Genomic DNA, 25,073 nt, shown 5'->3' with positions numbered 1-25,073 from the left:
CACCTCCCAAATAAACCACTGGCACTCACATCCTTTCTCATGGTCTGCTTTCAGAGAAGGACTGTTTCTCCAAGACCTGGTCATACAGATACTTCACAAGTGAAGGGACAATTCTAGCAGCGTAATACCCACCTAGCTTGAGACAGGACTGAAGGAACCTGACAATCACTGTCATGTCTAACCCAGGAAGGCAAGCAGGCCTGGGCTTATGTCCCCATTATAAAGATGATAAAACAGATTCACAGAAGCCAAGTGATTTGCCCAAGGCATGCAGGAAGCCAGCAGCCAGTACTCACCGCACCGGGCCGGGGTATAGGTGCCGGGTGGGTCACAGTGTACCACTGCTGTGTCTCACGATTCACCTCCTTGTAGAGGCCATTGAAGACCCTCTGCACATCCTTCATTGTGAAGACACAGATGGCAGAGCCCTCTGTGGTCCCCCTGTGCCTGCAAAGGAAACAGCCAGATCAATTCGGGAGCCCTGGGGGCTCAGGATGAAGTCAGCTGGACTTTAAGACCAGCTCCTGGGCTGCTGTCCCAATTGTACTTCAAGCTCCCATCCTCAGCTAGATCCCGGGGGCTCTACCACTGGGAAGTGAAGACCCCATAGAAAAGGGTGTCACGCCAGTCCTGGGGGCTGGGGCTGAGCGTGAAGACGTCCTGCAGCACATTGAATGGGAAGCCGTCGTCAGGCCGGGAGCACAGCAGCTGGGCCTTGAGGAAGGATGTCCAGCGCTGCTGCAGCACCCGCTCTCCACCCTCGTCACCCTAGAGAGAGGAGGGGACGGGTGGTCTTAGGACCAGCTGGGGATGGAACCACTCCCCACCAGCAGCTGACACAGACACCATCGAAAGCCAGATCTAGTTCCATCTAAAGTCAATCGTGGAGACACTGTACATGTCCCACCAGGAGGTACTCCTCACCACGGACCAGCAAGAAATCTGGGCTGCACAGAGTCCTCTAAACATGGAAAGGCATCCATGTTTTATGGCTGCACAAACAAGGAAGCTGAAGGACATGACACCACTCACATCTGCAAGGGAGCTAGCAGCACAAACACATGTAGCCACACATGCACAAAGGAGACATCAGAAAGGGACACTCTAAAATGTCAGCAGCGACCCCTTCTTGTGGTGGGGTTACAAAAGCATTACTTTAGTCACTGGCTACCACACCTCTAAGAGCTTTACAAGGATTAACTACTCCAAGGTTGGTGTTCTCGTTCCCATTTAACAGATGAGAAATCTGCTCAACCAAGAGGGTAAGGGACTGGCCCAAGATGCCATGACTAGCATGGCATGACTAGCGTTCAATGCCAGTGTTTGAACCTAGGCAGTCTGCTCCAAGTCTGTGCTTTTAAGCACAGTCCTACACCACTGCCTTATCTTTCAAGTGGTTTTGGTGTGTACATTTCTGTATTTTCAAATTTTTAAAGAAAGCAAAGAAGATATGTTTTAATTTAACAGGAAAGAATGGTCAGGCACAGTGGCTCATGCCTATAATCCCAGCACTCTGGGAGTTCAAAGCAGGAGGTTCACTTGAGGCCAGGAGTTCCAACACCAGCCTGGGTAATAGTAAGACCCCATCTTTACAATAAATTAAAGCAAAACAAAAAAAGTAGCCAGGTATGGTGGTAGACAGCTGTAGTCCCAGCTACTTGGGAGGCTGAGGCAGGAGGATCACCTGAGTTCAGGAATTGGAGGCTGCTGTGAGCTATGATGCCATGGCACTCCAGCCCTGACAGCAGAGTGAGACTGTCTCAAGAAAGAAAAAAAAAGCCATTTGCTACATGGTCTTCCCTGGAGGATGGGGGAGGCACAGATTGGGGTGATCCTGTAGTCATAGAGCCTTCAGGGCCCCTGGGGTGGCTGCCTTGATGGCCCATCTCCTCACCTTGCAGATGCGGGCAATACGGGACACAATGGTGCTCTCAAAGAACTCAAACTCCTGGCCAGTCTCGCTGAAGAAGAAGTAGATCTTGTCATCGTCACCTTGCAAGCTGCCCAAGCTCTCAGGAATGTAGGCTGAGGCCACAAAGGCTGGGTCTGTAGGGGCCAGTGGGGAGCTCAGTCAGCCCAGGAACCCAGGGACAGTGTATCTCCCCAGAATCCCCGTGACTGCCACTGAGTGGGTGGCAGGAGGACTTCACCTTGTAGCCAGTTGAGGGAGCTCTCAGTCTTGGTGGGCCGGAGGCTCTGGCTCCGGGAGATGGCTGGGTCATTCCCCTGAAAGCTGCTGACTGTCCCAGTATAGAGCTCGCCATCTGCCAAGAGAACATTCCCGTGGGAATGGCTGCCTTGGCATAGCCCCTTCTCTGTTCTTAGGGCCCAGAGCGACCCCAGCACTGCCTATCTGGCCTGTGGTACACAGAGCAGGAAGCAGGAACTTGGAAAAGTAAAGCCCAAGGCCATGACCACTCTGAACCCCTGGGAATTAGCCTGGCACAGACTCACCAGCTCAGGCCTGGGACTAGCTCTGTGTCCCTGCCTTCCCCCAAATGGAGCCTCCATGAGTCCATAATTCCCCCAGTACTCACCAACCACTAGGGCCGTGGACTTGAAATTGGGATCAAATGGACAACGACCCTTGCCATCTTCCAGGAGGACATTCCCTGCCTCGTCCTTTGCCAGAGTGAAATTCTCCACATTCTGCAGGGGAGTAGACAGGTGGGCTCAGGGGTGTGCCAAGGAATGAGGAAAGAAGACAGCTCTGCAGGCAAGGAGTATGGATAAGAAGGAAGCAGGTGTTGGAGGGGCCATCCCCTCACCCAGCACCCAGGATACAGTTGCTGCACTGTCTTCCCAGCGACCTGACGTGGCTGGCATTATCAACCCCATTTGGTGGAAGGGGTGAGGCTTAGAAGGTGACAAGAAAAACTGAGGCAAGAGGATAGCTTGAACCCAAGAGTTGGAGGCTGCTGTGAGCTATGATGCCATCGCACTCTACCCAGGGTGACAGCTTGAGACTCTGTCTCCAAAAAAAAAAAAAAAAAAAAAATAGTAGAGGCAGGCACAACAGCACAGCCCAAACCCAGGGGTGTCTGACTCCAAGGCTGGGGGTCCAATCCACAACCTCAAATGCCACTCCATACTTCTGCTGGGTGTGTACAAGGGCAGACAAGAGAATGAGAGGGTAGGGCAGGGAAGCTGGAGGCAGCAAGAGACCTCCGGACTAGTGTGATAGCAGCCCCTGCCCTGCAGGCAGACCCCAGCTGTCGGGACTGGGCTAGGTGCCAGGGTGATAGCCTCAGGATACTCAGATCTAGCACTACCTAGAGCAGCAGTTCTCAACCTGTGGGTCAGGACTCCTCTGTAACAATGAAAATACATCCTGTATATCAGATATTTACATTATGATTCATAACAGTAGCAAAATTACAGTTATGAAGTAGCAATGAAAATAATTTTATGGTTGGGGGTCACCAGAACATGAGGAACTGTATTAAAGGGTCGTGGCATTAGGAAGGCTGAGAACCACTGACCTAGAGAGTTCCCCTTGGCTCTGTCTTTCATCAGGGGTCTGTGTGAAAGAGCAGCTCCCTGGAGCAGAAAGAGGAACAGTTCCCAGGCCAACTCCAGATGCACCCCAGATCTAAGGAAGGGCACTTACGATGTAGGTGCACACGGGGCTGAAGGCTGCTGTGCCGCAGGTGAACAGGTGACTGCTGTTGAGTGGCAGAAGGATCTTGACATAGTTTTGACAGTCACGCTAGTGGGAAAAGGGTGAGGACATCTAGCCCAGGCCTGAGCACACCAGGGAGCACTACCCAGCCCTCCCGATTAGCCCAGGCTGGGCAGGAAGATGGGACTCTGCTCCAAGACCAAGTGAGAACCCAGGGGCTCTGGGCAGAGTAGACCATGCATGTGCTGCACAGGTCCTTGTCTGGGAGGTAAGGGCATAGAGTCCCCTGAGTTGGGCCCCAACTTCTGGAATAGGCCAGTTTAACCGAAGGCAAGAGTTATCTTCAGAAGCCCAGTGAAAATCACAGGTCCCCCCCAACTAACCTGGGGAGGTGGTGGCCTGGTACTGTGGAAGCACTCAGTGAGCCGCAGGCCTAGACTTGTGCGCCTCTGCGGAGGTGTCTGACAGGTGTCTCCAGTAGGGCTCCCATCATTCCCAAACCACTGTCCTCCTGGGATCTTTCCACCTCCATCGCTGGGGCCCTAACCCTCAGAGTCACCCCTGCTGACTCCTGTAGGTCATGCCCCTCACCTTTCCTTCGAGAACTCCTAGTAGCTCCATTTCAAAACATGGCTGGAATCCGACCACTTCTCTGTTCTGCATCCCCCAGGTGTGAGCCACTGCCATCTCTCACCACTCAATGGACTGTCTCCCTGTCCTTGTATTTGGAGGCTACTTTCTACCACGGTGGCCACAGTGACCGTCTTAGAACACAGATGAACTCAGCCCTCCACTTACTCCCCAACCTCACTCAGAGTGAGACCCACAGCTCCTTTCCAACCTCCTGTTGCTTGACTCAAACATCACTTTTTTAATGAAGTATAACCTGACCACTCACCTCTTACTGATCACCTTTTAAACTGATTGATTAAACTGGTTTTTCTTTTTCGCAATTAAATCAGTGCCTACCTGAGCACAGACACAGAGCAAGTACTCTGTCAGTGTTAACTGAATAATGGATGGCGGTCAGAACTCAAGCCTGTGTCTTGGCTCTGAGTCCAGAGTTCTTTTGCTGTCACCTTAGCTGCCACCTGCTGCACCCGGGACCAGGAACCCTCTGGGAATGGTGGGGAGTCCTCCAGGACAGCCCTGGATTGGATCTACCCCATCTAATGGTTTGTCCAAAACCCAACCAGACTGTCAGAGCTGCTGGGACCATCTTTCGTGCCACTCAACCATTGCTCAAACTGCAACCTGATGTTTACTATGTGCCAACTGCTTTATACTTTGGTTCACTGAATCCTCCTTGTAAGCCCAGTAATCCAAGCACCATTATCCCCATCTTACAGGTGGTTACACTCAGGCTTAGAAAAGTGAATCTAGCTCCAAGATCTTAGATATAATAAGAATAAGGGCTTGGCGCACATAGCTCAGTGAGTAGGGTGCCAGCCACATACATGGAGACTGGCAGCTTTGAGCCTGGCCCTGGCCTGCTAAACAACAATGACAACTGCAACCAAAAAATAGCTGGGTGTTGTGGCAGGCACCTGTAGTCCCAGCTACTCGGGAGGCTAAGGCAAGAGAGTCAGAGTTTTGGGTTGCTGGAGCTGTGACGCCATAGCACTCTATCAAGGGTGACATAGTAAGACTCTGTCTCAAAAAATAAAAATAAATAAAAATAAAAAATAAAGAAGAGGGCTGCGGGCCAGGAGCAGTAGCTCATCCCTATAATCCTAGCGCTATGGGAGGTAAAGACAAGTGGATTACCTGAGGTCAGGAGTTCGAGAACTGCCTTAACAAGAGCAAGACCCCATCTTTACTAAAAACAGAAATATGAGCCAGGCATTGTGGTGGGCACCTGCAGTCCCAGCTACTCTGGAGGCAAAAGGATTGCTTGAACTTAGGAGTTTGAGGTTGCTGTGAGCTGTGATGCCACAGTACTCTAGCCTGGGTGACATAGTGAGACTCTGTCTCAAAAATATATAAAAAATAGGCTCAGTGCCTGTAGCTCAGTGAGTAGGGCACCTACCACATAAATTGAGGCTGGCGGGTTTGAGCCTGGCCCAGGCCTACTCAACAACAATGACAACTGCAACCAAAAAATAGCTAGGTGTTGTGGCGATGCCTATAGTCCCAGATACTAAGGAGACTGAGGCAAAAGAATTGCTTAAGCCCAAGAGCTGGAGGTTGCTGTGAGCTGTAACACCACAGCACTCTACCGAGGGGGTGACACAGAGAGACTCTGTCTCAAAATAAAATAAAATAAACAAATAAATAAATAAATAAAAATAAATAAGTAAATATAGGGCTGGGAGTCAAACCCAGGTCTGGCCATCTCAGAAGTCTATTTGTGCTCCCAACTCCTGCCTCTGTCCTCTACCCCTCCTGCAGCCTAGCTGGCCTACAGGTGCTGCCTCACCTGTGGGTCCTTGCCCTTGAAGCTGCACTGCTGTTTCCTCTCTGCATCTGCACTCCACTGCAACTGTGGAGTGAGAAAGGGAAAGGTAAGTATGCAGGATGAATGATCTGCTGAGCCTCCCTCCACCCCTATCCTCAAGCTTCCCATCCATCTTCCCTTTGCCATCCTCTGCCCAGCCCAGGCTGCCCCAGGCAACCCCTCCTACCTCCTGGTACTCCCTGCCCTGCAGGAAGCTACAGTTGCTGCTAAGTGCAAAGAGGGCCTCTCGGGCACCCACGTACAGAGTCCCACCGTCCCTGCTCAGCAGGAGGGCTGTGTAGTTGGAGACATTTTGAGCTTCAAATCTGAGGACTGGCCGCTCTTCAGATCCTAGGGAGATGAAGATGGATGTTACCTGGGAATCTCTTACACCAACTTCTAGAACAGACCAGTTTAACTGAAGGCAAGTCAGTAAGACAATGGGTGGGTGGCATAGGCTCGGGGGAAGAGGGTCAGGTTTAAAGGGTAACAGCATTCCTGAACTTGCAGACACTAGGTAAAAATAATGCACAGAGGCTCGGTGCCTGTGGCTCAAGCGGCTAAGGCGCCAGCCACATAAACCTGAGCTGGCGGGTTTGAATCCAGCCTGGGCCTGCCAAACAACAATGACGGTTGCAACCAAAAAATAGCCAGGTGTTGTGGTGGGCACCTGTAGTCCCAGCTACTTGGGAGGTAGAGGCTGGAGACTCGCTTGAGCCCAGGAATTGGAGGTTGCTGTGAGCTGTGATGCCATAGCATCCTACCCAGGGTGACAGCGTGAGGCTGTCTCAAAACAAAAAAACAATGCACAGAAATGTACATGGTACATGGAACATTAACTGCAGCACCATTCACATTAGTGAAAAAAAAGGAGAGTCAGTCCAGCCTTAGGAGACTGGGTGAAAATAAATTATGATTTCCTATCCAATGGACAGACACTACACTATGCAGCTGATGAAAATGCTTTATCAGAAACTCCTGAAAAATAGGCAAGAAAGGCATGGTCAGAATATGAAGCAAACTAAAATATACAGTGGTGATTTTTAAGCAAAAAATAGTAAGAAAGGAAAATACATTTAACAGTTTCCTTTGGGTGACATTAGACCCAAAGGGAAGGATATGTAAGCGCTGCCCACTACTTGGCCCTAAGGTGACCACAATTTATGCTCATGGAGTAATGCAGATGCTGGGCAGTGATCTGCAGGCTGAGCAGCTCCCCACAGTTAATCGGGGGAGACTGACAGGTATGAGACAGAATTGTCCCCAGAGATGTAAATATAGGACAGACAGATATCATGGGTGAGGGGGAAAGTGATATCTTCACTTGAGAGCAAGAACGGTCAATGGAATAAGAAACAGAGGAGCAGAAGTTTATATGTGTTATTTAAGTTGCAAAGCCACTCAATAAAGGATTTGCACAGTATAGCGGCTGCATGTGTTGGGAGGAGGTAGGAAGGGTGCTGCAAGAGACAGAAGCCTTACACTTTTCACCAAGTCAGGGAGCCAAATAAGCCAAGGAACAGCAGTGTACACAGCTCACTTAGGAAATGGAGGAAACAACAGAGCAAGAACACTGGATGATTAAAAGTTGTCCCTTTTATTTTTGTTTTTTTGAGAGTCATGCTCTGCCACCCATGCTAGAGTACTGTGCCCTCAGCCTAGTTCATAACAACCTCAGACTCCTGGGCTCAAGCAATCCTCTTGCCTCAGCTTCCCGAGTAGCTGGGACTACAGGTGCCCACCACAACACCCAGCTAGTGTTTCTATTTTGAGTAGAGATGGGGTTTCACTCTTGCTCATACTGGTCTCAACTCCAGAGCTCAAGGGATCCTCCTGCCTCAACCTCCCAGAGTACTGGGATTATAGGTGACAGCCACTGCATTAGGCCTAAAAATTACCCCTTTTAACTAGGCCAAGGGCTGGGGACAACTAAGACAGTTTTCGCTTTTTATGATAAACTATACTATACTTAAAAAAAAATGCATGTATCCTTGATACATATTTTAAATACCTTTTATTGTTGCAGTATATATAATAACAAGGAAAAACATTAATTATCCACCATTAAGTGAAAATGAGGATTATAAAATAAATGTTATATATGGTCAGATTCCATTTTTTGTGGAAAAAATATGAACATAGAAAAAACTCAGAAGGAGCCCAGCAAGGTGGCTCATGCCTGTAATCCTAGCACTCTGGGAGTGGAGGGTGTATAGCCTGAGCTCACCAGTTTGAGATCAGCCTGAGCCACAGTGAGACCTCATCTTTAAAAATAGCTGGCGTTGTGGCTGGCACCTGTAGTTCCAGCTACTTGGGAGGCTGAGGCAAGAGAATCGCTTAAGCCCAGGAGTTTGAGGTCACTGTGAGCTATGACACCACAGCACTCTACCAAGGGCAACAAAGCGAGACTCTGTATCAAAAAAGAAAGAAAAAGAAAAAACTCAGAAGGATATATGACAAATTATTGAAAAGTGCAATCTTTGGTAGGATAGGTAATTTCTTTCCTTTTCGCTTGTTATCATTTTTGGATTCTATCACTAGGATTTGGGTTCTATTGACTACATAATGTGAAAGATATAAATTCAAAGAAAGAAATGCACTCAGTAGAGTACTGGTTATGCTTTGAGTAACTAATTTTTTTTTTTTTTTTTTTAAGAGACAGAGTCTCACTATGTTTGCCCTGGTAGAGTGCTGTGATGTCACAGCTCACAACAACCTCTAGCTCTTGGGCTTAGGCAATTCTCTGCCTCAGCCTCCCGAGTAGCTGGACTACAGACACCCGCCACAAGGCCCGGCTATTTTTTGTTGCAGTTTGGCTGAGGCCAGATTCGAACCTGCCACCCTTGGTATATGGGGCCGGTGCCCTACTCACTGAGCCACAGGCACCACCCCATAACTAATGTTTTGGAGAGAAATTATTTTAAAAATTCTAAGCAGCTGGGTGGTGCCTGTGGCTCAAAGGGCTAGGGCGCCAGCTCCATATGCCAGAGGTGGTGTGTTCAAACCCAGCCCCGGCCAGAAACTGCAAATAAATAAATAAAAAGTCTTTAAAAAAAAAAAAATTCTAAGCAGCTGATGAGAACAGAAAAACAAGCAAAAAAGTAGCCACCTGACCACCTTAGGGCATACCCTGGCTGACCAGCCAGTTATGACTCCCTCCAACACACAGTGTCATGAAGCTGAGTAAGAAAAAAGTGCAACATGCCCAACTAAGCAGCTTCGAGAATGACTTCATGTGTGTTTACATGTCAAGTGTATTTATTTACATACCCCTCACCTGGTTCCACAAAGGGCAAGGAAACAAAGAAAAGAAAGCATTAAACTCAGGAGCAAAAAGAACACACATCAAAAGGAAACATCTTCCCCTGGCAGGTCGTCAGGCCTTCATGCAGCTACAGGCCGCAGGGCTCCTGCAGGGCCTCCCAGTGGCCAAAGAAGAAATGAAGTTGCTTTGTCCTCCCCGTCCAAGAGGACACACACCAGCCTTGCTGGGGGGAAAGCTCAGCTTTTCACCCAACAGTTGTTGCTGGAGAAAGCCCTTGGGTGGAGCTTCCCAGTTTGCTGAGACCCAGGATCCTCAATCAACAGGAAGACAGGGTCCCAGAGGCATTCCTCACATTGTATGGTAAGGGGAGGTTGTAGAGCCAAATGACCTCTGAGCAAGATGATTTGCAGCTTGGGGGTGGACCCTTGGGCAGCTCATCCGCAGGTGTTCCATGTGGAGAAAAAGCCCAAACCAGCAGCAATCCTTAAGCACACAGTGATTGTCTAGTACTCCCCTCACCTGCCGTGTACCATCTCAATAAATAAAAGGCTACTGCGGAGGTTGCTCATGGCTACCCTGCATTCAAGGTTAGCCTACCTCCTGCAAGCTTGTACTTCTAATCCGCGTTGCACCTGGTTCCTTCCTGTGGCCATAGAGACCAGGGCCTTAGGGGTTGCAACATCTGGTATATCCAGCAGGATCTGGCAGGACACAACAGGACACCAGGGACGTGGATGGAAGGGGAAAGGGACACTTGGAAATAAGTGAAGCCTTGGCAGACAGTGGGAGGAAGTCCAAAGGGAAACTCAGCTCAGGACAAGTGGGACCTTTGGCCAATCTAAAATCAAGGGAACCTCTCTCGTAATAAGTGAGGCCTTTGGTAATTAATAAGCAAAGATATTTTAAGAAAACAATAGGTAACGTCCTGTTTCAGGAGTCACAAGAATTAGAAACTGAGGAAGAAGGTGATGTTCAAGAAGAATTTGAAGATGAGGAGAATAGTTAGCTTCAGTGGGAATCTGAACCTAAGGAGAACTGGGAACCAGGAGCATATGGAAATTTTTCTGGCCCTTCCTCAGGGGAGGAAGTATATGATACAGACATGAATAAGCAAGAAATTACCTCTGTGGCCATTATGGCCGCTCAGATCAAACAATTGGAAGACTGAATAGTCTCACAGTTGGAAATGCCAACCTAGAGCACCCAATCTTGTCCTCAGCACCTCTCTATGTGAATGAACTGCCTGTAACTTGTTATGAAGGCTGTATTAGAAGGGGGTAAAACCGGTGACTTTAAGTGGGAAGACACTTTGGGGCTTTTTCCAGTTACAGTCACTGATTTCTCCTGATCCGCAACACTCGCAAAGTGGGGGCCAATGTTTTGATCACCATATGATCACTTCTGCGGTTCTAAAAGATTTCAAACAGACCATAACATAGTATGGTATGCAATCCCCGTTTTCCAGAGGTCTGTTACAGGGACTTGCACGAGAGCAGCGACTTATTCCTTATGACTGGGACATGATAGCTAGAACTGTTCTTGAATCTGGACAGTATTTATATTTAGTTCAAAACCTGATGGAAGGAGAAGGCTGACCTGATGAGTGGCCAAAACCAGCAAAGAGGAGTCCCTGTAAGCATCAGAACAGCTCAATGGGTCTGGTCAGTGGCTGGGGATTCCGAATCAACTTCAGTACGATGACATAGCCATGGTCCAGACAAGGCTGTGTTGTCTTAGGGCCTGGGAAAAGGTTCAGGCTCCTGGAGATGTCTCTAAATCTTTCATTAAGATAATGCAATCTGGGCTTGGTGCCTGTGGCTTAAGCGGCTAAGGCGCCAGCCACATGTACCTGAGCTGGCAGGTTCGAATCCAGCCCGGGCCTGCCAAACAACAACGACGGCTGCAACCAAAAAATAGCTGGGCATTGTGGCGGGTGCCTGTAGTCCCAGCTACTTGGGAGGCGGAGGCAGGAGAATCGCTTGAGCCTAGGAGTTGGAGGTTGCTGTGAGCTGTGATACCATGGCCCTCTACCCAGGGTGACAGCTTGAGGCTCTGTCTTTAAAAACAAAAAATACAAAAAGCTGCAGTTGATAAGGCCATTGCCCAGCCGGAGCTCAGAGACATGCTTTTCCAAACTTTAGCATTTGAGAATGATAACTCCAAGGGTCAAAAGGCCTTGTGACCTCTGAGAGCACAAAATGCTCCCTTAGAGGAATATATACAGGCATGTGCTGATACAGGAACGGAATCCCCCAAGGCTAATTTGCTTGCTGCCACTTTAAAAGAAGGGTTCAGTCTGAATCATCCTAGATGTCATAAGTGCGGAAAATTCCCTATGAGAAAAGAGTGTTGGAAGGGGAAGATCAATAGGAAAAGCAATATCAAAAGACATCTAGCAAAGGGAAGGCCCCTGGGTTGTGTCCCAGGTGTAGGAAGGCACCCCATTAGGCAAGTGAGTGCCACTCTCAGTTCAATAAAAAGGGTACACCTTTACCACAGGAAAACTAGTAGGCAGGCCGAGCCTGGGGTCGCAGGCAAAGCATAGGGTCTGAGAATCTACTCATTCACCAGCAACTTCACTCAATTCAGTCTCTTTTACATGTCACCTCAGGCAGTGTTGCTTTTGACTTACCAGCATATGATAATGTCCTTTTGCTTCCCAGCATGGGAGCAAAAGAATTGAAAACAGGAGTGTGTGGCCCTCTTCCCCCAGGTACTGTTGGATTATAGCTCAGGAAAAGTAAATTAGCATCTCAGGGAACGTTTGTCCACACAGGTGTTATTGATAGTAATTACTTGGGGGAAATACAGATCATGATCTTGGTAAACCAACCAACTCAAATCTCAAATTTTGGCCAGGCTAAAGATTGCTCAATTGCTACTCCGGCCGCGCATTAAGATACAAGGTACTGGGAAAAAAGGTACCAGTGAGCTCGGTAACACAAGCCATATTTTCTGGCAAACATCTGTCGATAAGAGTAGTGACTCTTACTCTGAAGAATAAAACCTTTACTGGCCTGTTAAGACATGAGCACCGATGTTTCGGTTATGGCTCTAAATCAGAGGCCCAGGGAAGGGCCGAAACAAATTGTTGATACTACCTCTGTCGGCATCGGAACTCTAGATTCAATCTTTCAAAGTATTTTGCCTTTTTTTTTTTTTTCTTTTGTAGAGACAGAGTCTCACTTTATGGCCCTCGGTAGAGTGCTGTGGCCTCCCACAGCTCACAGCAACCTCCAACTCCTGGGCTTAAGCGATTCTCTTGCCTCAGCCTCCCGAGTAGCTGGGACTACAGGCGCCTGCCACAAGGCCCGGCTATCAAAATATTTTGCTTTTGACCTGCTTGGGACCAGATATTTGACCAATATAGTCAAATTCGACTATATATTGCTGATATTTCTATTAATCTATGGGGTTGTGATTTGCTCCAGCAATGGAACACTGTGATAACCATACCATCTTCCCATGTTAATTCCTTGCAAGTGTCAAATTTAGCATAAAGGCCTATGCCCTGAAATACGCTCTCAGGTTATCCTGGAAAAGTAGTAATCCAGTGTGGGTGGAGCAGTGGCCGTTAACTATGGAACAACTGGATGCTTTAAAATTAAGAGTATAGGAACAATTGGAGTAAGGGCACATTGAGCCCTCTACCAGCCCTTGGAATTCTCCTATTTTTGTGATAAGAAAGAAATCAGGCAATTGGAGAATGTTCACTAACCTTCACAACGTTAATGAAACTATTATATCCGTGGGACCCTTGCAATTAGGTTCTTTACCCTCAATGATTCCTGCCAGTTTGGTATTTGTATGTCACTGACTTAAAGGATTGTGTTTTTTTACCATATACCTGCATCCTGAAGATGGACCACATTTTGCCTTTTCTGTTCCTGTCTATAATCAGAAGCCCTGCAAGCATTACCAGCGGAAGGTTCTGCCACAAGGTATGTTAAATAGTCCTATACTGTGTCAACAGTTTGTTGATCAATCGTTACAAATTCTTAGAAAGAGATACTCTACAGCCTACATTATTCACTATATGGATGATATCTTATTAGCACACCAGAGTTTGACGGTTTTACAAGCCATGTTTGAACAAGCTGTAGGTACATTAAAGTCTTAGGGTCTTCAAGTTGCTTCAGAAAAGGTGCAAACTACAGCTCCTTGGAATTATTTAGGATACAAATTGACTCAAACTCAAATTCTTCCACAACATATTCAACTCAGATTGGATTCCTTGTCTACTTTTTTTTTTGTAGAGACAGAGTCTCACTTTACTGCCCTTGGTAGAGTGCCATGATGTCACAGGACTCACAGCAACTTCCAGCTCTTGGGCTTCCGCGATTCTCCTGCCTCAGCCTCCCGAGCAGCTGGGACTACAGGCGCCCGCCACAACGCCCAGCTATTTTTTTTGTTGCAGTTCGGCCAGGGCTGGGTTTGAACCGGCCACCCTCGGTATATGGGGCCGGCACCCTACTCACTGAGTCACAGGTGCCACCCCCCCCTTTTTTTTTGTAGAGACAGAGTCTCACTTTATGGCCCTCGGTAGAGTGCCGTGGCCTCACACAGCTCATAGCAACCTCCAACTCCTGGGCTTAAGTGATTCTCTTGCCTCAACCTCCCGAGTAGCTGAGACTACAGGCGCCCGCCACAACGCCAGGCTATTTTTTTGGTTGCAGTTTGGCCGGGGCTGGGTTTGAACCCGCCACCCTCGGTATATGGGGCGGGCGCCTTACCGACTGAGCCACAGGCGCCCCCCCTCCTTTTTTTTTTTAAGTAGAGACAGATTCTCACTTTATCACCCTTGTTAGAGTGCCGTGGTATCACACAGCTCACAGCAACCTTTAATTCCCGGGCTTAGGCGATTCTCTTGCCTCAGCCTCCTGAGTAGTTGGGACTACAGGCGCCCGCCACAACACCCGGCTATCTTTTTGTTGTAGTTTGGCCAGGCCGGGTTTGAACCCACCACCATCAGTATATGGGGCCGGTGCCCTACCCACTGAGCCACAGGCATCGCCCCTCCTTGTCTACTTTTTTTTTTTTTGTAGAGACACAGTCTCACTTTATGGCCCTCGGTAGAGTGCCGTGGCCTCACACAGCTCACAGCAACCTCCAACTCCTGGGCTTAAGCAATTCTCTTGCCTCAGCCTCCCGAGTAGCTGGGACTACAGGCGCCCGCCACAACGCCCGGCTGCCTCCTTGTCTACTTTAAGTGACTTTCACAAGCTATTAGGTCATATTACTTACAAATTAAATACCTTTCTATCTTTTTGGAATATTCAATTATCTCATGGTATTCCTTACAATTCTCAAGGACAAGCCATTATTAAGCAACATCATAAAACATTAAAAGATACTCTAGATAAACAGAGAGGGGGAGAGGATATCCTCCCCTTGAATAATACTCCTAAGTACGTGCTCACTAGAGCTCTTTTCACAATTTTCTGACGGGAAGACAGCTGCAGACATCTCTCATTCTTTCACCATCCTCTCCAATAAAACAACCTATTTTTTTATAACAAACCTGACATGTCTGAGTGGAAGCCTGGTTATATACTGCATTGGGGTCAAGGTTTTGCTCATATTATTACAGAACATCAAGAGAAGCAGTGGTTACTGGCCCACTGGATTAAGCCTTGACGAAAGCAGGAAACCTTGTTAGCGCTTTAACAAATCTGTTTCTAGGGTGGCACCTGTGGCTCAAGGAGTAGGGCGCTGGCCCCATATACCAGAGGTGGCGGGTTCAAACCTGAACCCAACCAAAAACAAAAAAACAAAAAAAACCTGTTTCCACTAAATTTTCTATTATTATTTACAGGACCCTGGTTTTTGGAGCCTGGGTAATTTCATAATAGAGAAACCCTGGATCAACCTCCTCTGTGGGACCTCTAACTGCCTCTCCCATATCACTGTCCATCATTAGCAGGAAGCAGTTAAGAGCGGTCAGCGTCCTGTTTCCTTACGTGGCAGTTAAGAGCTTCTATACAGAGAGGGAATAATAATACAGGATTTCATTATTTTGGGCTGAGTAACAAGCCCCAGGTAAGCTCAGTATGCATCCTCTAAACCAGGCATCCTCAAACTTTTTAAACAGGGGGCCAATTCACTGTCCCTCAGACTGTTGGAGGGCCAGACTATAGTTTAAAAAAAAACAAAAACTATGAACAAATTCCTATGCACACTGCACATATCTGATTTTGAAGTAAAAAAACAAAACGGGAACAAATACAATCACACTGCCTCATGTGGTCCGTGGGCCGCAGTTTGAGGACCCCTGCTCTTAACCTTAGGAAGTTACGAACAGCAGGCTTCAGGGTAACAGTTATACTGGTATCGGCTAAGGTAAGAGAATTTCACTTGTTGGATTTATATCAGTTTCAGTTGGGGACCTGATCTTAAAGTTATATTGCTCTTTGGAAAGAGTCTCAGTTTGGCACAGCCCTTTTCCCACCTAACATAACTTCGGGTGGTGGTTAATACTTCCCATGGAAGCATCATGCGCCCTATGGGTCAGCCAGTAGCATGTAGTTGGGTAGTGATTAGCACAAAGGGGACGTTTCCCCTATGCCTAGTTTGGCTAAAATAATTTCCTGTATACCCGGATTAGTTCCATTAGTGTAATTTTGTTATACTTATATGCCCCCCCCTTTTTTTTTTGGCTTAGCAGGAAGGAGAGCTCCTCGGTGAGGAGAATGGCTGAAATAATCAACAACAAATTTTCTGGACGGCGCCTGTGGCTCAGTTGGTAAGGTGCCGGCCCCATATACAGAGGGTGGCAGGTTCAAGCCCGGCCCCAGCTGAACTGCAACAAAAAAAATAGCCGGGCGTTGTGGCAGGCGCCTGTAGTCCCAGCTACTCGGGAGGCAGAGGCAAGAGAATCGCTTAAGCCCAGGAGTTGGAGGTTGCTGTGAGCTGTGTGATGCCACGGCACTCTACCGAGGGCCATAAAGTGAGACTGTCTCTACAAAAAAAAAAAAAAAAAAACACAACAACAAATTTTCTCCCTTGCCTGTCCAGAAATGTCTTTGAATACACTAGAGGGGGGAAATGTAGAGGACACCGAGAGTCAAACGACCTCTGAGCAAGATGATTTGCGGGTTGGGGGTGGACCCTTGGGCAGCTCATCCACAGGTGTTTAGTGCAGAGAAAGAGCCAAGCCCGTAGCAATCCTTAAGCACACAGTGATTGTCTAGTACTCCCCTCACCTGCCATGTACCATCTCGATAAAAGGCTACTGCGGAGGTTGCTCGTGGCTACCCTGCATTCAAGGTTAGTCCACCTCCTATGAGCTTGTACTTCTAATCCACATCATACCTGGTTCCTTCCTGCAACCAAGACCAGGGCCTTAGAGGTCACGACAGGAGATGGTGATGCAAAGGGGCAAGCACGGGAACTTACACAGAGAGTGTTTGGTTCTGCAGCTGGGAGTCTTGTCACACTCTAAAGCCTATTAGAGTGGGCTGCACATTCACAGAGAAAAGTTCTACCCACAGTCCAAACCCCAAACTCTGCCGTGCTGCCATCTAAAGATAACTTGTCCTTAAACCAGTTGGAGCCTCTGTTCCTCTCAGCCCAGAACCGCTATCCCTGGCCTCTGCCTCCATTCCTGGCAGCCTGCTGTGTGCCCATGCAAACTTCCCAATTCTAATGGTTCCTTCCCCAAATCAGAAAATTTTCCAGCACACAGAGGGCTGTTACATTACTTGTACTTCATGCCACAGACCGATGAGCTGCTTGGAACAAGCAGCCTGACACTCCTGTGCCCTGCTCTAGGGAAGAACCACCACCCTAAGGTGACCCTTCTCTTTGGCACCCTTCAGTCCACCCTGCTAGGCACAGCCCACTCCAATGCTACCTGCCCACAACACGGAAGCAGGTACACTGTTGTCCCCCATGCACAAATGAGGAAATGATAGCTCAGAGAGTTTAAGCAACTTATGCAGAGCCCCATTCTACAGATAAGCAAAAACAGGAGCGGGGCAGGGGCCAGCTCATAGGCTGCAAAGAACAGGGTGGGCGCAATTGCCCGCAGGCTTCGCTCCAGAGCTGTTGGCGCTGGTCTGGGATAGGCCTGAGGATGTGCAGACGTACCCACTGCCTTTCATTATGAATTAGGCAGCCCAAGGACTGCACTTTTGAAAAGCACCAAGTAGGTCCTTCTGTAAGGCAGTGCAGATGTCAGCTCATGGAGCAGTGATTTCCTCATACAAGGTAATAAAAAAACAAAACCCGGGGCGGCGCCTGTGGCTCAGTGAGTAGGGTGCCGGCCCCATATGCCGAGGGTGGTGAGTTCAAACCCAGCCCCGGTCAAACTGCAACAACAAAAAAATAGCCGGGCGTTGTGGCAGGCGCCTGTAATCCCAGCTGCTCAGGAGGCTGAGGCAAGAGAATCACATAAGCTCAAGAGCTGGAGGTTGCTGTGAGCCGTGTGGTGCCACAGCACTCTACCGAGGGCAGTAAAGTGAGACTCTGTCTCTACAAAAAAAAAAAAAAAATCCAAAAAAACAAAACTCGCAGGAAGTCCATGAGAAGCCCATAAGACCAGGGAAAAGAGCTACTGTGGTTGTTCCTTATTTTTGCAACCTCCACAAAGTTTTCTGAGAGCCAGTGCTACTTCAAATTTGACAGAGCAGACCTGCCTGCGGAAGAGAGGGTCTGCCTGGGCAGGCACTGCGAGGTCTGGGCAGCAGGTAGCCTCAGACTCAGAAATAAGCCTGGGTCCCAAATAGCAACTCAACCCTACTTAGAATTCAGAAAACAGGTAGAAACCTGCCAACGGTTACAGAGAAGGGGAAGCATGGTTCAGCCCAGCCCTCCAAATAAGCCAGGTGCTCTAAAACACCAAATCTCCACCAGCTGTGTGGGGAATACAATAACTGAAATGGCAAAGGGACAGAAAGAGGAATGTGCCTTGGAAAGCAGGCGAGGGGCCCCTCACCCCAGGCATTCCCATTCTGGGGATTCTCCAACACCTGTCCTCATCCCTCCACCCTGAGCCACAGACTCAAAGCCATGGAATGCTCACGGCCTTGGTCCCATTATCCTCCTGCCCTGGTGGACCTCACTGCTGCTCAGTGAGGCTGGCTTCACCACTGGGAGTGTCAGGAGGCAGAAATTAAGAGTGTAGACTGGGACTCAGCACCTGTAGCTCAATGGCTAGGGCGCCAGCCATATACACCTGGGCTAGAGGGTTCGAAACCAGCCCGGCCTGCCAAAACAACAATGACAACTACAACAACAAAATAGCCGGGTGTTGTGGCAGGCACCTCTAGTCCCAGCTACTTGGGAGACTGAGGCAAGAGAATCGTTAAGCCCGAGAGTTGGAGGTTGCTGTGAGCTGTGACACCATGGCACTCTACCAAGGGCAACATAGTAAGACTCTGGTCTCAAAAAAAAAAAAAAAAGAGTGCAGACTGGGGTCAGAGACCTGGGCTCACATCTAACCCCTGCCACTTAGTTAGCTAACTGCCACTTGGACAAGTCTCTTAAAGCCTTGCTTTCTTATCTGTAGAATGGGAAGAATAATAGCACCGTGCCTCACGGTGTTGTTATGAGAAGAAATGAGATTATGTATGTAAATAATAATATAGATAACAACCCACATTTACTGGAAGCTTTCTTCAAAACAACTCTGCACATATTGCCTCAGTGGCCTGGTGTCTGGCACACAGTCAACACTCAAGTGGCTCAAAACAAAATACAAAAGGCCTGCAGGAAAATCCAGAGCTGCCAGAGGGGCAGGGACACTTGTGCGGAATGGGCCCCCCTCACTTTCACAGTTGGCTGAACCCAGCCCAGGTGGTCCCAACCAGGCCTGCACCTGGTCACACAAGGGTCTTGTGGCCAAGACAGCACAGGCTCAGAAATAGGGATGTGTGTCTTGTAGACACTGCAGTGGGTGTGAGCTAGTCCATCCTCTATGTTGCTATCTAAGGGGCCGGGTGCCTGGGGTCACCTCCAGAATGACAGAGTAACTGCAAAGGCGGAGTGCAGGATCCTGCCTGAGCCTGCCTGCATGCGTGTGTGTCTGTGTGAGCCACATTGCAGGGCCTGTCCATGCTTGCGTGCCCACTTCTGGTGCACTCTGTGCCAAGATGACTCGGAGGGGTGTTTCTGCTAGTTGGCAGAAACCCTCTGAGGGTCAGCCCCACCTTTTACCATGCTCTCTGTTGTGCCAAAGAGAAGCCTTGCTCAGTCTCCTAGGCCGTCTGGTCACCCTCCAAACCCATCTACCCATTGGATAAGTCCAGCATGAAGACAGTGGGGCCAGCCCACAGCTATGGTTGTGTCCCCAGTTAGGACGAAGCCTCTCTAACCACCGGTAGCTTCTCCAGAGCCAGTGCTTCCCACCAGGCAGACCGCCCTCCAAGAAGGCAGGCTGGTAACAGGCCTGGGGCTCCCAACGTCAAGCCTCCTTGAAAGACATGTTGGCGGGCAGCACCTGTGGCTCAGTCAGTAAGGCGCCGGCCCCATATACCGAGGGTGGCGGGTTCAAGCCCGGCCCCGACGAAACTGCAACCAAAAAATAGCCAGGCGTTGTGGCGGGCGCCTGTAGTCCCAGCTACTCGGGAGGCTGAGGCAAGAGAATCACTTAAGCCCAGGAGTTGGAGGTTGCTGTGAGCTGTGTGAGGCCACGGCACTCTACCGAGGGCCATAAAGTGACACTCTGTCTCTACAAAAAAAAAAAAGACATGTTGGCTTAGGAAGGCAGAGACATCTGCACAGCCCCCCTTTCTGCTCCAGGGTATGGGCAATGGGCAGGAAATGATGTGGGACCAGCTCAGCCCCCAGCCTCACTAGGGGCTTCCTCTTTCCCTGTGACTCAACCGGAAGCTTGGAGCTCTCTGGGGTGAGATGGGAGACAGGAATAGGGTTCAGCACCATCCCCACCCTGGGCAGTCCCTACCCGGGGCCAGCCAGCAAGCTGGGGCAGCACTGTGACTCAGAGCCCCACCCCGCCTTTCTACCTCAGCTCCAGCCCTGCAGCTAGCTGACCTGGCTGTCACATCCTGTCCTCCACAGGCCCCAGCAGGGCTACGCCAGCAAGCACCAGCTTCCCTACAGAGTCAGAGAAGGAAGGGGCCTCTAAGGGGGGAGACTGCCAACTCTCCTGCTGCCCACCAGAGAGGGGTCTGGGTAGGATAGGTGCCTGGCACCTCCAGACAGGCCCTTTTGGAGCACCTCTCCCCAGGACGTCACATGACATCACCAGAACCTTGGACCCACCTGCACAGGCAGGAGTACTGACAAGGCACAGTTAGCTGACTTAGACACACTTCCTCCCTCCACAGTGCCCAGGGCTGGGCAGGAAGCAGTGGGGAGGACTGGGCCAAATGTTGCCGTCACCTGGCCAGTGCCAGGGCAAAGTCCCCAACCAGGGGAGGGTCATGAGTGTCAAAGGTCCCCCCCACCACAGGCCGAGGCAACCAAGGAATAAAAAAAAAAGGCCAAGGGTACCCAGCCTTGTCAAAGCATTCATGTTCCTGGGTGAGTATCTTCCAGATGGCCACTGCTACGGCCCCTGCCAGGATTGCTGGGAGGCCCTCAGCTGGCAGGGCCAGCCCAGCCCCAACTGGGACCGGTGCCCCAGTTGCACAGGCTGCTGCCACCGCCTCGGGGGCCACCCTCATCTCCACAACACACCCAGGACCACAGCCAGATCCTCCACCTCTCTGCCCAAGGGCTGTTCTTCCCTGGCTGCCCCCTCACCAAGACGCTGCCCTTGCCACCTTCCCACCCTCACCCATTAACCACCTCAACTCCCAGCCCCAGCCTCAAGAGACCAAATCCTGTGTCACCAATGCCTCCTCTCAGACAGTTTTTCTTTAATGTCCATTCTAGAAACTTTGATCCTCACCCCCCTTATACAAACTCCTGAAGAGAACAGTGCTGTGCCATCTCCATACCTCCCCCAACCTTTTCCTTGACAGAATTAGGCCTCAAGCAACCCCATGTTCAGCAAGGTCAGTTCTGCCAAGGGCCCAGGATCGACTCACTGCCAAACCCCCCATGCAGATCACACTGCCATGATGAGCCCCTGTCCTCTAGGTGTCTGTGCCCCTAAGTCTCAAGGATGACGTCTCATCTCCCTCACACACTGCTGGGCCTGCACCCCCAGGGAGCTAACATAATTTAGCACTTACTAAGCTTTTCTTTTTTTTTTTTTTTTTTTGAGACAGAGAGCCTCAAGCTGTTGCCCTGGGTAGAGTGCCATGGCATCACAGCTCACACAACCTCCAACTCCTGGGCTTAAGCGAATCTCCTGCCTCCGCCTTCCAAGTAGCTGGGACTACAGGTACCCGCCACAACGTTCGGCTATTTTTTTGGTTGCAGCTATCATTGTTGTTTGGTGGGCCCTGGGCTGGTTCGAACCCGTCAGCTTAGGTGTATGTAGCTGGCACCTTAGCTGCTTGAGCCATAGGTGCCAAGCCAACACTTACTAAGCTTTTCAATGGACTAAGTCTGTTCTCAGTCTTCATGGGCTTCATTAGACAGTGCTTCTTACCTCCATGTCAAGTGAGTGTCACCCTGGAGTGTGGAACTGAGGTACGAACCTGGGCTACCAGGCTCAAGTCTGTGTCACCAGCAGACACCCTCTACATCTCTAGCTTTGTGCCGGAATGTTCCTGCTGTCTGAATCTGCTCTTGGCCCTGCTCTTCTTACTCTGTGCAAGCCCCAGAATCATATGCCCGTACCCATCACTTCAACGAAGTGCATGCTGGTGAACCCGGTACAGCTCTCCTTCATGCCAAACTCCGCGATGCACACCCTCTGTGGGTAACTCCAACCTCTGCCATGCCCCTTCTAGTCCCACTCCCTGGCTCGGGACCCTGTGTCTGTGTGCCACTACTCACCAGGTTGTCACTCCCCTCCTCCTCCTCCACGTGCAGACATCAGATCTGTAACCAAAGCCTGTCCACTTCCCCTCCTATCTCTGAACCTGCTTACTCTCCTCTCTCACCCAGGCCATTGCAGCTGCCTCCCATAGGCTCTCTGCTGCAGCTGGAGAGCTCTCTAGGAACTGCCACTGTCCTGGTTTTATACATGACACATAAAACATGCAACAATGCCCCATAGTCTACACTCCTAACTTGCCAGCCCCTACCATCTTCCCGTTTCAACTGAGTGATGCAAAATTGCAACGCCATTTTGCATTTCTCTTCTCTGGTCTTTGCTCAGGCAGTTCCTTCTGCCTGGAAGGAAGGCCCTCCCTTTTGATTTACTCTCATCCTCTGAGATTCAGCTAGTTTAGCTAGGTTTCACCTCCTCCGGGAGGCCTTCCTGAATGCCCGACTGGGCAGAGGCCTTCCCAGGCATACCTCTCACAGTGCACCTGCACCCCGACGATGCTCATGATGGGCTTCTGTGCCCATCCCTTCCACCATGCAAGGGACACCTGCATCAAGCAGGTGCTCCACACATATATGTTGACCGAATGACTGAATGACAGCATCCCCCAATTCAGAGTGCTCAAAGGGAGTGTTCAAAGGGAGTAACATGGAGGTCCTGAAGCCTCACACTCACAGATGTCTGAGAATCATTGCTTTCACTCTGCCCTCCTCAGAGCTCTGACACTAATCATGGAGTCCCAGGGTCGACAGAGAAGCATGACAGCTTAAAGTGCCATAGGGAGAGAGGACACCAAATATGGAGTCACAAGACCTGGATGTGAACCTTGACTTTATCACTGACCTGCTGGGCAACTCTAGACAACTCACCTGCCCTCTCTGAGAGGGAGGCCCTGTAGGATTGCTAGGAAGACCAAGCTCTGCACAGATGAGGAAGTACTAACCTCAGTCTCAACCCTGCCCATCCTTCCACTCCCCATCCTATAAACCTTTCTCCCATGCAAGAAGTTTCCCTGGTGGGTGCCCAGCAACTGGCTGCTGAGAAGCCCAGGCCGACAGAAAAGGGAAGCAAGGGGGTGGGTAGGCTGCAATACCTGGAGGTAAGAACCCTGGAGGGAGATGCTTAGCTCCTTCTGCCCTGCTACCCTGTGAAATGGGGGCTTGGTCTTTTCAGATTTTCAGAAAAGCCAAAACCTGAATTTTGGGGTAAAAATATCCTAAGTTTTAAATATCAGCAATTAATTTTAAAAAAATTCTAAGGCATTTGAAGGTCAAACAGAATCTATCTCCCGGCTGGCTCTGGCCTACTGCCCCATTTGCCTCTAGTCCCCTGTGCACTGTAGGGTCCTCAGCTAGACCCCTTGCCCTGTGCAGGGTCTGACTTCAATAGATTTTTTTACCAGATGAAAATATATACGCTCTAACTACTTAAAGGCTGAGCTGGTGAAGTAGGAGGTAGCTGTTCTTGTGGACAAAGCATGGTTATCTAATCAGAGAACTGATTCAAGGCTTGGTCCCAAATCTCTCTAGCTGCATGACCCTGACAACACAAGTTAGCATCTCTGAACCTCAGTTTCCTCGGCTGTATGACAAAACACATCTCACATCCAAGTACAGTGCCAGGCACATGGTATGTGCCCACAAGTAGTCTTCACCCCTCATACCCTAGAACCACTCCCAGTCAATCGGCCAGAAGAGACCAAGAAAGAGAAAGCCAGTCAGAGAGTAGGGCCCTGTTTAGGAGGATGGGCACTGAGGGCTGTCTCCTACCCACTCTTCCCACTGGAAGCCCCTTACCTCACCCCCACCTCTTGGAAGCCCCATAGGCTACAAAATGGGCTAAGGGATGGGCTAGCACAAGTGCAGAACAGAAAGTTCCCCCAAGAAGTGAGATCACAGGCTTTGGAAACAGAACCCATGCCCCTCACTTGTGCTATCTGTACAGTAAAACAACTGAAAGGTGGTGCCCATGGTAGCTCCACACATATCTCCTCCTCCTAGGCACTGTACACTGGAACACCAGCTGTGCCAGAGGGTTAGCTCCTGCCTTGTGGCAGAGACTGTCAATAAGCCATGGCTAAAGATGACTGAGGACACTCTGCAGGACTAGAAGAGGAAAGGCTTGTGACCTTAGGAATGGCAAGAGGCAGAGAGGAACCCCTATGGGACCTCAGGTATCTGTCCAAGGATGGCGACCTCTGTGCAAGCTGTTCTCTCCCCTGGACATGGGAACACACTCTCAGGACAGGGAGGGCTAGCAGGGGAAATGCAGCTATAGGATGTAGTCCAAAGAAACTGTCCAGAAAGCCAACCTAGCAGGGGCAGGCCTGGGCTATGGGGGCCTTGAGTTTTATTGTTCCTCTCCTGCCTGGCCTTAGGGAGGAACTTGTCTGAGACCCCTAGATTCTTAACACCAGCCTGAGTACTGACTGGGGAGTGGGAGGACAGACCCTAAGAAGGGGGTAAAGGAAGGAGTGATTAATGTCATGACCAAGTCCAAGCTTTTCTTCAGACCCATGCCATCCTGCCTCTTTCCTGGAAGATGAATGTGCTGCTGTATCTAGATGTGCCCCCAAAGTTTTGTGCAAGCTTGGAGCTTTCCTGGGCTGGTAAGTAGGCATTTCAACACCAGCTGAATGTGGGTTATATAGAGGGCAGAGCAGAACCAGTGAGGGGCAGGGAAGGAGAGGGGAAGAGAGCGAAAGTTGTGATCCAGCCCCAAGCACAGGAGGTTCTTGGGGCAAAGGAAGACTTTATTTTATTTATTTATTTAGAGACAGAGCCTCAAGCTGTCCCCCTGGGTAGAGTGCTGTGGCATCACAGCTCATAGCAACCTCTAACTCCTGGGCTGAAGCGATTCTCCTGCCTCCGCCTCCCAAGTAGCTGGGATTACAGGTGCCCGC

At 49.7% G+C, this 25,073-nt stretch overlaps 1 protein-coding gene across 4 annotated transcripts in view; it reads right to left on the bottom strand.

Moving 5' to 3' along the window:
- SEMA4B (semaphorin 4B) overlaps positions 1–25,073 on the bottom strand; it is a 46,842-nt gene that overhangs the window by 5,721 nt on the left and 16,048 nt on the right. For all 4 annotated transcript variants that reach the window (XM_053581884.1, XM_053581886.1, XM_053581885.1 and 1 more), the window contains exons 3-10: positions 6,247–6,410; positions 6,042–6,104; positions 3,611–3,709; positions 2,538–2,649; positions 2,151–2,264; positions 1,895–2,046; positions 587–768; positions 297–447 (exon numbers count right to left, since the gene is read on the bottom strand). In XM_053581884.1, the coding sequence (XP_053437859.1) occupies positions 297–447; positions 587–768; positions 1,895–2,046; positions 2,151–2,264; positions 2,538–2,649; positions 3,611–3,709; positions 6,042–6,104; positions 6,247–6,410 (1,037 nt within the window). The remainder of the gene's footprint in view (positions 1–296; positions 448–586; positions 769–1,894; positions 2,047–2,150; positions 2,265–2,537; positions 2,650–3,610; positions 3,710–6,041; positions 6,105–6,246; positions 6,411–25,073) is intronic.

Source organism: Nycticebus coucang, chromosome 2, assembly GCF_027406575.1.
Source record: "Nycticebus coucang isolate mNycCou1 chromosome 2, mNycCou1.pri, whole genome shotgun sequence".
Classification (NCBI taxonomy): Eukaryota; Metazoa; Chordata; class Mammalia; order Primates; family Lorisidae; genus Nycticebus; species Nycticebus coucang.
Note: the sequence above shows the minus strand (reverse complement) of the source record. Positions and strands in the feature narration are given on the sequence as shown.